The sequence below is a fragment of the Mustelus asterias genome, chromosome 10 (assembly GCF_964213995.1).
Source record: "Mustelus asterias chromosome 10, sMusAst1.hap1.1, whole genome shotgun sequence".
NCBI lineage: Eukaryota > Metazoa > Chordata > Chondrichthyes > Carcharhiniformes > Triakidae > Mustelus > Mustelus asterias.
Window position 1 is genome coordinate 113,351,504 of NC_135810.1, and position 16,395 is coordinate 113,367,898.

Below are 16,395 nucleotides of genomic sequence, written 5' to 3' on the forward strand. Positions count from 1 at the left end.
ATGTTGCTGGAAAACATCTTAACAGCCACTGGACAATGGGAAATTATACAAGTGGCAACCTCGTCACATAAGCATTCATCCTGCACCTAACAAACCACCAAGACTGCACATACACTTCCAGTGTACCCCAGGGGAAGGCGGGGAGTGGAGGGGGGGGTCATTGTTAGTTGTCATCTAAAGACAGATAACAGTCAGGTTTCTTCCCATTGGTGGCACAATGCTTAGGCCTCACAGTGCCAGGGACACGGGTTTAATTCCTGGCTTGGGTCACTGTCTGTGCTGAGTCTGCACATTCTCCCCGTGTCTGCGTGGGTTTCCTTCGGGTGCTGTGGTTTTCTCCCACAGTCTGAAAGACGTGCTGGTTAGGTGCATTGGCCATGCTAAATTCTCCCTCAGTGTACCCGAACAGGCTCCGGAGTGTGGCGACTCGGGGATTTTCACAGTAACTTCATTGCAGTGTTAATATAAGTCTACACTGATAAATAAACTTAAAACTTAAACTTATCACAGCTGCTATTAAGATGTATATTATGCTTTTACCTTATGGACATGGTCACTCCAGTTTGTGATGTTTATTTGATAGACGTAACAACTGGCCTGATAGTGCATTTTTGGAAGTTCAAAATTTACTTCATCAGTGCTTTTATTTACTGTAACATTTATTGGTGTGTCGACTTTATCTGGAACAACAGAATTCATTTGAAAATCAGCATGTGTTGAGATAAGATGGTTGAAACAGAGTGTTTTTCACTCAGAGGGTGGTGGGTGAGTGGAATCGGCTGACGTCGGTGGTGGTGGAGGCAAACTCGTTGGGGTCTTTTAAGAGACTTCTGGATGAGTACATGGGATTTAATGGGATTGAGGGCTATAGATAGGCCTAGAGGTGGGGATGTGATCGGCGCAACTTGTGGGCCGAAGGGCCTGTTTGTGCTGTGGCTTTCTATATTCTATGTTAATCCACTTCTGAAGCTGTAAGTGCAAACGTAGAAACATAGAAACCCTACAGTGCAGAAGGAGGCCATTCAACCCATCGAGTCTGTACCGACCACAATCCCACTCAGGCTCTACCCCCGCTAAATTACCTTACTAATGGCATCACATCCCGGGACACTAAGGGTTAATTTAGGTTAATCACCCTAACCTGCACATTGTTGGACTGTGGGAGGAAACCGGAGCACCCAGGGGAGAATGCGCAGACTCCGCACAGGCAGTGAGCCAAACCGGGAATCAAACCCAGCTCCCTGGAGCTGTGAGGCAGCAGTGCTAACCACTGTGCCACTGTGCAGATCGCATGGCGGTTTTTTAAAAAAATATTCATTCGTGGGACATGGGCGCCGCCAGCTGGCCAGCGTTTATTGATGTGGAGATGCCGGTGTTGGACTGGGGTAAACACAGTAAGAAGTCTCACAACACCAGGTTAAAGTCCAACAGGTTTATTTGCTAGCACAAGCCCACATACTCCCCACGTTGGAGATCTCTACTGCCTCCCGAAGATACACAAGGCAAACACACCCGGCCGTCCCATTGTATTGGGCAATGGGACCCTGTGCGAGAACCTCTCCGGCTACGTCGAGGGCATCTTGAAACCCATTGTACAAAGAACCCCCAGCTTTTGTCGCGACACTACGGACTTCCTACAGAAACTCGGCACACATGGAGCAGTTGAACCAGGGGGCACTCCTCGTCACAATGGATGTCTCGGCACTCGACACCAGCATCCCCCACGACGATGGCATTGCTGCAACTGCCTCAGTACTCAACGCCGACAACTGCCAATCTCCAGATGCAATTTTACAACTCATCCGCTTCATCCTGGACCACAATGTCTTCACCTTCAACAACCAGTTCTTCATCCAGACACACGGAACAACCATGGGGAACAAATTCGCACCTCAGTCTCGCCATCCCTGGAATCAGCCTGGTAAACCTTCGCTGCCCTCCCTCGAGAGCAAGAACATCCTTCCTCAGGAAAGGAGACCAAAACTGCACACAATACTCTCGGTGTGGCCTCACCAAGGCTCTGTACAATTGCAAAAACACATCCCTGCTCCTGTACTCGAAACCTCTTGCAATGAAAGCCAACATACTATTTGCAGAGCGATGCCAGCAGTGTGGGTTCAATTCCTGTACTGGCTGAAGTTACTCATGAGGGCCTTGCCCCTTACCGGAGGTGTGGTGATCCTCAGGTTAAATCACCACCAGTCAGTCCTCCCCCTCAAAAGGGGAGAGTAGCCTATGGTCATCTGGGACTATGGCGATTTTACCTTTAAATATTAAGCACGACGACAGGGATATCTTCCTTGCTTTTCTTCAAAAATCGTGCTGGGTTTTCTTTTCTATCCATCTGAGAAGGCGGACGGAGATCTCACTTAACATCTCTTCTGAGAGGCAGCTCCTCCAACCATGCAACACTCCATCCATTGACATTGGTGTTCTGAGCATTAGTCTTGAATGCACAAGATGTGGAGATGCCGACGTCGGACTGGGGTGGGCACAATAAGAAGTCTCACAACACCAGGTTAAAGTCTAACAGGTTTATTTGGTATCAGAGCTTTCGGAGCGCTGCTCCTTCATCAGGTGAGTGGCTCCACCAAATAAACCTGTTGGACTGTAACCTGGTGTTGTGAGACTTCTTATTGAATGCACAAGTCTGCACAGAGATAAAACAGCTGCCAACTAAGCCACAGCTGACACTAATGCCAAAGACATGTTTGAGCAGCTTTTTCAATCACCGCCATTGCCACATCACTACAGGCATATGTTGGGTGTTTAATTGCACCATGCTACTGAAAATTTCAGTACCTGGACAACTTTGAGGTTTAACTCGAGAGACCACACTGCAGACCAAGCCCTCATACACCCCTCTCCTACTGTGCAAGGTAACCAATTCAAAAACCGTTTCAAATATTCTTCCCATCTTCAAGGGTCATGACTGCTACCCTAATCTGGACCACCTTGCTGAGGCCCACTTTAACCCTCGGGGAGGTTGGTATGCCTCCCGGTCCCTTGTGGGAGAGGGAAGCTGAGGAGTCCCAGATTCAGGAATAGGTTCTGCCTCAGTGGCCTTGTAAAGAATGGCCAGGGCCTACAACCCTTAAAAAAGTCAACAAGGAATTCTCTACCTTTCTAGCAACCTTTCTTCCCAGGGCAGTTCAGCAGGCTCTTGCTGAAGTGGTAGTGAGTGAATTTGACCCCTTTATCTCTCTAACAGGTGTGGCTGCAGAGCAACACTGAAGATGCATGTTCAGATATAGACCAACCTGCTGGATATTGATCAATATCCATGGACATTGCTTCATGGACAAATGGGCATAATTATAGGGAAAGTATTGCTTACACCCGATTAAGAGGATTCAACTACATTTCAAATGTACTGAATGGGATAGGAGAAAAGGAAAGGACGGGAAAGGGAAGGGAAGGGAAGGGAAGGCTTTGTGACTTACAATAGGCAGCTGGAACAATATTTCTGCAGTATGGGTACTTTGTCTTGTTGCTCGATTCACTGACACAAATGTTGACCCTTGGAATTAAGTTCCTGTTATATTTCAGACCACGACAGGCAGTGTTCCTCCACTCATCCTGCTGATTATTTGTACAGCTGTGTACATTGTCTGTATTTTCCGTCCTTGAAAAAAGAGCATTTGAGCACTAAATTCTTCCAAACAATGACTGATTGATGGAGAGACCGACATTCAAAGACATGAGAAGATAAATGGATGGACAAAAATAGGGACTTGATCTTAAAACCAGTTCATGCTCAATATTGAACGTGAGCATACCATTTGATGCCATTGGCTTCTGTGCCAGTTCTCGGTCGCTCACTCTGAGCCCAAAAAATCCGGCTCAATGTCTCCTCTTGTGGGCAAGAATATAAAGAAAGTCCATCCGTATAAGACAGTCAACAAGAAACTCAGTAGGGAAATGGGGAAAAAACTTTCCCCAAAGAATGGTGAGAATGTGGCACTCAAATCCACTGGGTGAAATGAATTGTATGGATCATGTAAGAAGAAGTTGGACAAGTAAATGTGGGAGAACAGAGAGTTACAGTGGTAGATGTGGATGAGGAAAATTGGGAGACGGCTGGAGGGGAGCAGTAGCATAGTGGTATTTTTGCTGGACGGGTAATCTAGAGAGCCAGGGTAATGCTCTGGGGATTGGGTTCGAATCCCACCACGGCAGATGGTGAAATTTGAATTCAATAAAAATCTGGAATTAAAAGCCTAACAATGACCATGAAACCATTGTTGATTGTCACAAAAACCCATCTGGTTCACGAATGTCCTTTCGGGAAGGAAATCTGCCGTCTTTATCTGGTCTGGCCTACATGTGACTCCAGAGCCACAGCAATGTGGTTGACTCTCAACTGCCCTCATGAATGGGCATTGATTACTGCTGATGCCCACATCCTATGAACAAAAATAAATAAACACTGACATGGACCAGATAGCCTGAGAGAAGTCGACAGGATCATGAGGGGCATGGACAGAGTGGATAGTCAGAAGGTTTTTCCCAGGGTGGAAGAGTCAATTACTAGGGGGCATAGGTTTAAGGTGCGAGGGGCAAGGTTTAAAGGAGATGTATGAGGCAGGGTGGTGGGTGCCTAGAACTCGCTGCCGGGGGAGGTAGTGGAAGCAGATACGATAGTGACATTTAAGGGGTGTCTTGACAAATACATGAATCATAGAATCCCTACAGTGCAGAAGGAGGCCATTTAGCCCATCAAGTCTGCACCGACCACAATCCCACCCTGGCCCTATTCCCGCAACCCCTCATATTTACCCTGCCAATCCCCCTGGCACTAAGGGTCAATTTAGCATGGCTAATCAACCTAACCCGCACTTTTGACTGTGGGAGGAAACTGGAGCACCCGGAGGAAACCCATGCAGGTATGGGGAGGACATAAAAACTCCACACAGATCATGTGATCCGAGGCCAGAATTGAACCCGGGTCCCTGGCGGTGTGAGGCAGCAGTGCTAACCACTGTGCCACCCCCATGAATAGGATGGGAATAGGGGGACCTGGTCCCCGGAAGGCGAGGGGGTTTTAGTTCACATGGGCAGTGCAGGCTTGGAGAGCCGAAGGGTCTATTAATGTGCTGTAACATTCTTTGTTTTTTGCTCTAGATATCCTGAATAAATAATAGATGTATGGACAAAAAAAAAAATCAACAGCTATAGATAGACTGAAGGACGCACTCACCTGTAAGACAAAAGATATTCTGTATCCTGTGGCGCATTTTCAGTAATATTCCAGGTGCAGTTCATGGAGTGATTGTCATAAAAAATACATGTGAGGTTGTCTACCGAGGCAAACAAATCGCCTGTGAGAACAAAATTAATAGAAACTGAATGTGAAAATAATTTGATGGGATTAATGTAAACTTCTTTGCAAAAACGTGTAGGCCACCACAATAATTTGGGGTTTTCCTGTCAGTGAAAGATCACATGGCACTACTTCAAAGAAAATATCCCTGGTGTCGTGGCCAATTTTAAACCCTCAACATCATAAAACAAATGATCTGCTCGTCATCACATTTAGTGTGTGGGTGTTGCCGTGTTTCCTACTTTGACATGCACTTAAACATAGGGGAAGTGATGGCCTAGTGGTATTATCGCTAGACTACAGAAATCCAGAAACTCAGCTAATGTTCTGGGGACCCGGGTTCAAATTCCGCCACGCCAGATGGTGGAATTTTAATTCAATATTTTTTTTTAAATCTGCAATTAAGAATCTACTGATTGTCGGAAAAACCCATCTGGTTCACCAATGTCCTTGAGGGAAGGAAATCTGCCGTCCTTACTTGGCCTGGCTTACATGTGACTCCAGAGCCACAGCAATGCGGTTGACTCTCAACTGCCCTCTGAAATAGCCTAGCAAGCCACTCAATTCAAGGGCAACTAGGGATGGGTAATAATTGCTGGCCCAGCCAGCGACACCCATGTCCCATGAATGAATAAGAGTATTTAATTGGCTGAAATGATGTCCAGTGGTTATGAAAAGTGCGATATAAATGCAAGTTTTTATTTCTTCCACGTTTTGGCACAGTACCTCAGGAATGACCTGTTGGTTTTTGCCAGTTTTTCAGCTGGTGTTTGGTAACTTTAGGTCACAGTGGCAGATAATGGCAGATAAATGGCAGAACCATAAAGGGTGTAGATACGCAGAGGGACCTGGGTGTGCAAGTCCACAGATCCTTGAAGGTGAAGTCACAGGTGGAGAAGGAGGTGAAGGCATATGGCATGCTTGCCTTTATAGGACGGGGCATAGCATATAAAAGTTGGGGTCTGATGTTGCAGATGTATAGAACGTTGGCTCGGCCGCATTTGGAATACTGCGTCCAGTTCTGGTCGCCACACTACCAGAAGGACGTGGAGGCTTTGGAGAGAGTACAGAGGAGGTTTACCAGGATGTTGCCTGGTATGGAGGGGCTTAGTTATGAGGAGAGATTGGGTAAACTGGGGTTGTTCTCCCTGGAAAGACGGAGGATGAGGGGAGACTTAATAGAGGTGTATAAAATTATGAAAGGAATAGATAGGGTGAACGGTGGGAAGGTTTTCCCCAGGTCGGTAGTGACGTTCACAAGGGGTCATAGGTTCAAGGTGAAGGGGGGGAGGTTTAACACAGATATCAGAAGGACATATTTTACAGAGGGTGATGGGGCCTGGAATGCGCTGCCAGGCAAGGTGGTGGAGACGGACACACTGGGAACATTTAAGACTTATCTAGATAGCCATATGAACGGAGTGGGAATGGAGGGATACAAAAGAATGGTCTAGTTTGGACCAGGGAGCGGCACGGGCTTGGAGGGCCGAAGGACCTGTTCCTGTGCTGTATTGTTCTTTGATAGCAGTGATCCTATAAGAGATGCAGGTTGTTGCCGGTGATGGTTGGGCATCTCAGATTTTGTGTGCCACCTGAGCCAACAACAAGAGACAGGTGGGATCCATGCCCTGGCTTCCTGCAGTTATGAGCTGCAATCAGATGTCTGAGGCAATAGGTAAAATAATTTGCATAGTTGAGATGAGAGGCCCATTTTTGACTGTTTTCCCAAACAGTAGAGTTGCTATCTATGAGCTCCAATGATGTGCAGGTTAGGTTGGTTGACCATGCTGGATTGCCCTTTAGTGTCAAGGGGACTAGCAGGGTGAGCATGTAGGGTTAAGTTAAGTTTATTTATCAGTGTCGCAATAGGTTTACATTAACACTGCAATGAAGTTACTGTGAAAATCCCCTAGTTGCCACACTCCGGAGCCTGTTCGGGTACACCGAGGGAGAATTCAGCATGGCCAATGCACCTGACCAGCATATCTTTCGGACTGTGGGAGGAAACCGGAGCACCCGGAGGAAACCCACACAGACGATGGGGAGAAAATACAGACTCCGCACAAACAGTGACCCATGTCGGGAATCGAATCCGAGTCCCTGGCACTGTGAGGCAGCAATGCTAACCACTGTGTCACCATGCCGTCCATTTACAGGGGTTACAGGGATAGGACCTGGGTGGGATGGTTGTCAGTACAGGCTCAAATGGCCTCCTTCTGCACTGTCAAGATTCTATGAACCATTAAAGTAACAACGTACGCGATGGCTGAAAAGTCCTTTTGGTCCAACTGTTTGATAGCTCCTGTTTAGTCTCTCGATAAAGTTGAATTTGGACAGCAATCCCTCTATCGAGTTCCACATCTAACTTTACCTTCTGGGTTTGAATGATCCTCGAGTTCTAAATAGACAAAAGCAAAACCTCTTGAAGCTTCTTCATGGCAACGTCAAAATTTAAATTTGTCAGTGCTGAGCAGACGAGCGAGAAAGCAGCAGGAGAATATGTAGAGATAGGATCAGATAGAAAGGGGCGAGAGGAGGCTTGTGTGTAGCATAAACGGCAGCATTTAGCAGTTGGGTCAAATTGCCTGATTCTGTAAGTAGACTCAATGCAAAATTGGCCACTTATCAAATTAATAAATGGAATAAAAAGCAAATGATGAGCTCTGTAAACCGGTAAGTTGAGGAAGATCGGAGTATAAAGGACTAAAAGATTTGACCATGCCAAAAATTCCAGAAGAGAATTATCTTCAAGATGTGCAGAGTGGATAAACTCACCTCTCCAAGTTTGCCATCATCCGCTGAATCCAAGTAACTGTAGTTGAAGTGATAGTAGATGTCGCCTGTGCATGTGTAATTGCCACTCCAGGAGATAATGTACTCTCCTAAACGCCCACGGGCAATCTCAATAGCCGTGGGTGGATTCATCCTAACTTTGAGAGATAATGTAGGCAGAGTTAATAAGTTAAGGTGCATTGCTTATAAGCTGAAGATGTACATGCTTCTTAACTTGACCCATTGTGTGGACTCCCAAAAAAGCACTATAAACATGTTGGCTTTAAAATTGGAACTCAGACATGGGATGAAGTGGAAATGGTGGAGAGCTTCAAGTTTCTAGGTGTCCAGATCACCACCATATGGTTCTCTTTTGACAACTTCTGGTGCCATGAAATGTAGTGTCCTACACGCTATTGTTAAGGAAGTCCACCAACTTCTCTACTTTCTCAGGAAGCATGTCCAGACTTTATGGCCTCGCTTTATGGACTCTCACCAATTTTTTTAGATGCACATTAGAAAGCACCCTTTCCGGATGTATCACAGCTTGGTATGGCTCCTGCTCTGCCCAAGACCGCAAGAAACTACACAGGGTTGTGAACGAAACCCAGTACATCGTGCAAACCAGTCTCCCATCCATTGATTCTCAGAGAATCATATCATCTACAGTGCAGAAGGAAGCCCTTCGGCCCATCGAGCCTACACCGACAACAATCCCACCCAGGTCCCATCCTAGTACCCCCACATATTTACAGTCCTAATCCCCCTGACACTAAGGGACAATTTATCGTGGCCAATCACCCTAACCTGCACATCTTTGGACTGTGGGAGGAAACCGGAACAATAGCAGGAAAACGTGCAAACTCCGCAGGATCATCCGAGGCCGGAATTGAACCCGGGTCCTTGGCGCCATGAGACAGTAGTGCTAACCACTGTGCCACCCATGCCGTGGTTCAGTCCACACTTCCCACGGCCTCGGAAAAGCAGCCAGCATAATCAAGGGCCCCATGCGCCCCAGACATTCTCTCTTCCACTTCTTCCGTCAGGAAAAGATACAGAAATCTGAGATCACATACCAACCGACTCAAGCACAGCCCCTTCCCTGCTGCCATCAGACTTTTGAATGGACCCACCTAATATTAAGTTGATGTTTCTCTACACCCTAGCTATGACTGTAACGCCACATTCTGCACTCTCTCCTTTCCTTCTCTATGAACGGTATGCTTTGTCTGTGTAGCGCGCAAGAAACAATACTTTACACTGTATACTGATGTATGTGACAATAATAAATCAAATCAAAACTAAAATGGGAATCCCATTTGCTACAACCCTTTCATTTGCTATGAAAGGTGAAATGATCCTTGAGCGGGGGGAACCTACAGACCAGAATTCTACCACATCTCCTGCCAGAGAATTGGAGTGAGCGAATGGCGGACCATGGAAAGGTCTGTTGACCTCAGGCGGGACGAGTGAGGCCATAAAATTCTGCCCATAGTTTTCCCTTTGCTTTCTCTGTGGCAAAGCCTTGGCACCTTTTTCTCCTGTAGTATAAATTGTTTGAAATTTGGATTTTGTGTTTGAATTATAGAATCCCCACAGTGCAGAAGGAACCCATTCGGCCCATCGAGTTTGCACCGACCACAATCCCTCCAAAGCCCTATCCCCATAACCCCACATATTTACCCTGTTAATCCCCCGACACTAGGGTCAATTTAGCATGGCCAATCAACCTAACTTTGGACTGTGGGATGAAACCGGAGCTCCCGGAGGAAATCCACGCAGACACAGAGAGAATATGCAAACTCCACGCAGACAGTGACCCGAGGCTGGAATCGAACCCGGGTCCCTGGCGCTGTGAGGCACCAGTGCTAACCACTGTGCCACCGTGCGACCCCGATGAGTGCAAGATGAAAGGCTTCAGCAGCATGTCGCTCTTTTCAACAATATTCAATCAGCAATAGGGCGGCACGGTAGCGCAGTGGTTAGCACTGCTGCTTCACAGCTCCAGGGTCCCGGGTTCGATTCCCGGCTCGGGTCACTGTCTGTGTGGAGTTTGCACATTCTCCTCGTGTCTGCGTGGGTTTCCTCCGGGTGCTCCGGTTTCCTCCCACAGTCCAAAGATGTGTGGGTTAGGTTGATTGGCCAGGTTAAAAAAAAAAATTGCCCCTTAGAGTCCTAAGATGTGTAGATGAGAGGGATTAGTGGGTAAATATGTGGGGGTAGGGCCTGGGTGGGATTGTGGTCGGTGCAGACTCGATGGGCCGAATGGCCTCCTTCTGCACTGTAGGGTTTCTATGATTTCTATGAATACACCAAGCAACTGAATGTCAGAATGACTCACTTGGACCCTTGCGTTAACAGACAGAGAAATCCAAATCTTTTGCTATTCATGCATCAGAATGTCTTGCACTGAGAAAAATATGTTCGCAATGTCAAAGTGCACATCTGCTGATGACAAAACAGTTTACCAGAGCTCATTTCCAGGCAGCAGAACACTGGCAACATCTGAATTAAAATGCGTCTTACACTAAAGTTGATAGGGCAGCACAGTGGCAAGCGCTGCTGCCTCACAGCGCCAATGACCCAGGTTCAATTCCAAGCTTGGGTTACTGCCTGTGTAGAGTTTGCACGTTCTCCGCGTGTCTGCGTGGGTTTCTTCCCGGTGATCTGGTTTCCTCCCACACTCCAAAGGTGTGTGTGTTCGGTGGATTGGCCATGCTAAATTGCCCCTTGGTGTCAGGGGGACTAGCTAAGGTAAATGCATGGGGTTGTGGGGATAGGGCCTGGGTGGGATTGTGGTCGGTGCAGACTCGATGGGCCAAATGGCCTCCTTCTGCACTGTAGGGAATCTATGATTCTATGATACACTGTGGTAAACAACAAGTGCACAAGATAGCATAAGAATTTCTCATCTCTACTTCACATCCAGAATAGAGTTATCACCAAAGATTTAATCACAAAAACTAAGCTCTCAGTTAAACAAAATAAATTGATCTTATGCCAAAAGGGAGGCCAGAGTAATACAGTTATTGAACTGAATTAAATATGATTCCAGTGGTTAGCACTGCTGCCTCACAGCGCCAGGGAACTGGGTTTAATTCCAGCCTCGGGTGATTATGTGTGTGGAGTTTGCATGTTCTCCCCGTGTCTGAGTGGGTTTCCTCCCACACTCCAAAGATCTGCAGGTTAAGTGAATTGACCACGCTAAATCCGGCTGCACTTGCACCAAGACCGGAAAATCCCACCCAAGGTCAACGGATCTTTGCATGGTCCTTTCCCGTCCACTACGATTCCAGTGGTGGGCGAGATGGGAAAATTCCGCTCAATGTCAGGGAGACTAGTCGGGTAAATACGTGGGGGTTGCGGGGATAGGGCCTGGTTGGGATTGTTGTCGGTGCAGGCTCAATGGGCTGAATGGCCTCCTCCTGCACTGTAGGGATTCTATGATTTTACGATTCTTTTGTGCTTAGTCATTAGGAATTCCCCACATGCTTGGCATTTGTCGTGCTATGAGACAGGGTGGTGAGTGTCTGGAACAAGCTGCCAGAGGTAGTAGTAGAGGCGGGTACAATTTTGTCTTTTAAAAAGCATTTAGACAGTTACATGGGTAAGATGGGTGTAGAGGGATATGGGCCAAATGCGGGTAATTGGGACTAGCTTAGGGGTTTAAAACAAAAAAGGAAGAAATCATAGAAAGAAATCATAGAAACCCTACAGTACAGAAAGAGGCCATTCGGCCCATCGAGTCTGCACCGACCACAATCCCACCCAGGCCCTACCCCCATATCCCTACATATTTTACCCACTAATCCCTCTAACCTACGCATCTCAGGACACTAAGGGGCAATTTTGGCATGGCCAATCAACCTAACCTGCACATCTTTGGACTGTAGGAGGAAACCGGAGCACCCAGAGGAAACCCATGCAGACACGAGGAGAATGTGCAAACTCCACACAGACAGTGACCCAAGCCGGGAATCGAACCCAGGTCCCTGGAGCTGTGAAGCAGCAGTGCTAACCACTGTGCTACCGTGCCGCCATGGGCAAGTTGGGCCGAAGGGCCTGTTTCCATGTTTAAACCTCTATGACATGATTCAAAGATCCCTGTTGGCACGCACAATGCCTGACAAAATGAGAACATAGAACATAGAACAGTACAGCACAGAACAGGCCCTTCGGCCCACGATGTTGTGCCGAGCTTTATCTGAAACCAAGATCAAGCTATCCCACTCCCTATCATCCTGGTGTGCTCCATGTGCCTATCCAATAACCGCTTAAATGTTTCTAAAGTGTCTGACTCCACTATCACTGCAGGCAGTCCATTCCACACCCCAACCACTCTCTGCGTAAAGAACCTACCTCTGATATCCGTCCTGTATCTCCCACCACGAACCCTATAGTTATGCCCCCTTGTAATAGCTCCATCCACCCGAGGAAATAGTCTTTGAACGTTCACTCTATCTATCCCCTTCATCATTTTATACACCTCTATTAAGTCTCCCCTCAGCCTCCTCCGCTCCAGAGAGAACAGCCCTAGCTCCCTCAACCTTTCCTCATATGACCTACCCTCCAAACCAGGCAGCATCCTGGTAAATCTCCTCTGCACTCTTTCCAGCGCTTCCACATCCTTCTTATAGTGAGGTGACCAGAACTGCACACAATATTCCAAATGTGGTCTCACCAAGGTCCTGTACAGTTGCAGCATAACCCCACGGCTCTTAAACTCCAACCCCCTGTTAATTAAAGCTAACACACTATAGGCCTTCTTCACAGCTCTATCCACTTGACTGGCAACCTTTAGAGATCTGTGGATATGGACCCCAAGATCTCTCTGTTCCTCCACAGTCTTCAGAACCCTACCTTTGACCCTGTAATCCACATTTAAATTAGTCCTACCAAAATGAATCACCTCACATTTATCAGGGTTAAACTCCATTTGCCATTTTTCAGCCCAGCTTTGCATCCTATCTATGTCTCTTTGCAGCCTACAACAGCCCTCCACCTCATCCACTACTCCACCAATCTTGGTGTCATCAGCAAATTTACTGATCCACCCTTCAGCCCCCTCCTCTAAGTCATTAATAAAAATCACAAAGAGCAGAGGACCAAGCACTGATCCCTGCGGCACACCGCTAGCAACCTGCCTCCAATCCGAAAATTTTCCATCGACCACCACCCTCTGTCTTCGGTCAGACAGCCAGTTACCTATCCAATCGGCCAACTTTCCCTCTATCCCACACCTCCTCACTTTCATCATAAGCCGACCATGGGGGACCTTATCAAACGCCTTACTAAAATCCATGTATATGACATCAACTGCCCTACCTTCATCAACACACTTAGTTACCTCCTCAAAAAATTCTATCAAATTTGTGAGGCACGACTTGCCCTTCACGAATCCGTGCTGACTATCTCGGATTAATCCGCATCTTTCTAAATGGTCGTAAATCCCATCCCTAAGGACCCTTTCCATCAATTTACCAACCACCGAAGTAAGACTAACCGGTCTATAATTACCAGGGTCATTTCCATTCCCTTTCTTAAACAGAGGAACAACATTCGCCATTCTCCAGTCCTCTGGCACCATCCCCGTGGACAGCGAGGACCCAAAGATCAGCGCCAAAGGCTCTGCAATCTCATCCCTTGCCTCCCACAGAATCCTAGGATACATTTCATCAGGCCCAGGGGACTTATCGACCTTCAGTTTATTCAAAACTGCCAAGACATCCTCCCTCCGAACATCTATTTCCTCCAGCCTATTAGCCTGTAACACCTTCTCTTCCTCAAAAACATGGCCCCTCTCCTTGGTGAACACTGAAGAAAAGTATTCATTCATCACCTCGCCTATCTCTACTGACTCCATACACAAGTTCCCACTACTGTCCTTGACCGGCCCTAACCTCACCCTGGTCATTCTTTTATTCCTCACATAAGAGTAAAAAGCCTTGGGGTTTTCCTTGATCCGACCCGCCAAGGACTTCTCATGTCCCCTCCTAGCTCTCCTAAGCCCCTTTTTCAGCTCATTCCTTGCTAACTTGTAACCCTCAATCGAGCCATCTGAACCTTGTTTCCTCATCCCTACATAAGCTTCCCTCTTCCTTTTCACAAGACATTCCACCTCTTTTGTGAACCATGGTTCCCTCACTCGGCCATTTCCTCCCTGCCTGACAGGAACATACCTATCAAGGACATCCAGTATTTGTTCCTTGAAAAAGTTCCACTTTTCATTAGTTCCTTTCTCTGACAGTTTCTGTTCCCAACTTATGCCCCCTAATTCTTGCCTAATCGCATCATAATTACCCCTCCCCCAATTGTAAACCTTGCCCTGCCGGACGGCCCTATGCCTCTCCATTGCAATAACAAAAGACACCGAATTGTGGTCACTATCTCCAAATTGCTCTCCCACAACCAAATCTAACACTTGGCCCGGTTCATTTCCCAGTACCAAATCCAATGTGGCCTCACCTCTAGTCAGCCCATCCACATATTGTGTCAGGAAACCCTCCCGCACACACTGCACAAAAACTGCCCCATCCAAACTATTTGACCTACAAAGGTTCCAATCAATATTTGGAAAGTTAAAGTCCCCCATGACAACTACCCTGTGACCCCCACACATATCCATAATCTGCTTAGCAATTTCTTCCTCCACATCTCTATTACTATTTGGGGGCCTATAGTAAACTCCTAGCAACGTGACCGCTCCTTTCCTATTTCTAACTTCAGCCCATATTACCTCAGTGTGCAGATCCCCCACGAAGTGCCTTTCCGCAGCCGTTAAACTATCCTTGATTAACAATGCCACTCCTCCACCTCTTTTACCAGCTTCCCTACACTTAGTGAAACATCTATACCCCGGAACGTCCAACAACCATTCCTGTCCTTGTTCTACCCACGTCTCCGTAATGGCCACAACATCGTAGTCCCAAGTACCAACCCACGCCCCAAGTTCATCTACCTTGTTCCGGATGCTCCTTGCATTGAAGTAGACACACTTCAACCCACCTTTCTGTCTACCAGTACCCACCCTTGACCCTGATACCTTCCCCAATACCTCACCACCCTCTCTGACTTCTGGACTACAACTCCCTTTCCCACTCCCCTGACAAATTAGTTTAAACCCCCCTGAAGAGCCGTAACAAATTTCCCTCCGAGGATATTGGTGCCCCTCTGGTTCAGGTGCACCCCGTCCTGTTTGTACAGGTCCCACCTTCCCCAGAACGTGTTCCAATTATCCACGTATCTGAAACCCTCCCTCCTACACCATCCCTGCAACCACATATTTAACTGCACTCTCTCCCTGTTCCTCAACTCGCTATCACGTGGTACCGGCAACGTACCAGAGATGACCACATGTTTTGTCTTGGCTCTCAGCTTCCAGCCCAGCTCCAGAAATTCCTGCTTTAAATTCTTACACAAGAAAATTAAATATTAGCACCAGCTCTCAGCATATTGCATCTGGATCAAGTTGGTTAAAGATTGAAATGTTGAAATTACTCACACATTTCTTCCATGGACATGGGAGCAACTCGATTCACCGTTACGTCTCCAACAATTGCCATTATCAGGAAAGCTGGCACAAGAGGCATGATGATGGGTCAAACACACAATCACTTGTATGGGTGGTACACCTAAGGAGGAGCACATGTACAGATTAGCACACTTAATGATGGATTTCATACTTAATGACTTATTGTTATGGTAAAGCCATTTATTGTTTTATTTCCATTTTGTTCATGTGCAAAGTAATTGACTAATCATTAAATTATACATACAATCCCTCCAGTGCAGAAGAAGGCCATTTGACCCATCGAAAACCATTCCGACCCAAGCCCTACCCCCATAACTCCACTAATTCACCTGTCACTAAGAGTTAATTTAGCATGGCCAAGTCAACCTAACCCACAAATCTTTGAGCTGTGGAGGAAACCGGAGCACCTGGAGGAAACCCACACAGACACTAGGAGAATGTGCAAACTCCACACAGCCAACCACCGCAGGCCAGAATCAAATCCCCGTTCCTGGTGCTGTGCGCTAACCACTGTGCCATCCAAAATAATTCTTACACAAAAACAATTCTAAAAGTAGAACAATTACGACCCATAACTATTTAACGCACTTTTATAATAATAATAATATTTTAATAAAGAACAAAGAAGAGAACAGCATAGGAACAGGCCCTTTGGCCCACCTAGTCTGCACCCATCACATTGGCTCACAACCTGTATCCCTCTATTCCCCGCTTGGTCATGTGTCTATCCAGATAAGTCTCAAATGTCGCTAACGTATCTGCCTCAACC

The 16,395-nt window shown here is 46.9% G+C and overlaps 1 protein-coding gene across 4 annotated transcripts in view; it reads right to left on the reverse strand.

Moving 5' to 3' along the window:
* Positions 1 to 16,395, reverse strand: part of LOC144499884 (interleukin-5 receptor subunit alpha-like) — a 52,350-nt gene that overhangs the window by 17,248 nt on the left and 18,707 nt on the right. For 3 of the 4 annotated variants that reach the window (XM_078222511.1, XM_078222513.1, XM_078222512.1), the window contains 6 exons: positions 15,597 to 15,726; positions 8,099 to 8,253; positions 7,583 to 7,721; positions 5,201 to 5,321; positions 3,444 to 3,625; positions 541 to 680 (listed from right to left, as the gene is read on the reverse strand). In XM_078222511.1, coding sequence (XP_078078637.1) covers positions 541 to 680; positions 3,444 to 3,625; positions 5,201 to 5,321; positions 7,583 to 7,721; positions 8,099 to 8,253; positions 15,597 to 15,684 — 825 coding nt within the window. In that variant the 5' untranslated portion in view covers positions 15,685 to 15,726. The remainder of the gene's footprint in view (positions 1 to 540; positions 681 to 3,443; positions 3,626 to 5,200; positions 5,322 to 7,582; positions 7,722 to 8,098; positions 8,254 to 15,596; positions 15,727 to 16,395) is intronic. The other variant, XM_078222514.1, reaches the window with a different exon arrangement.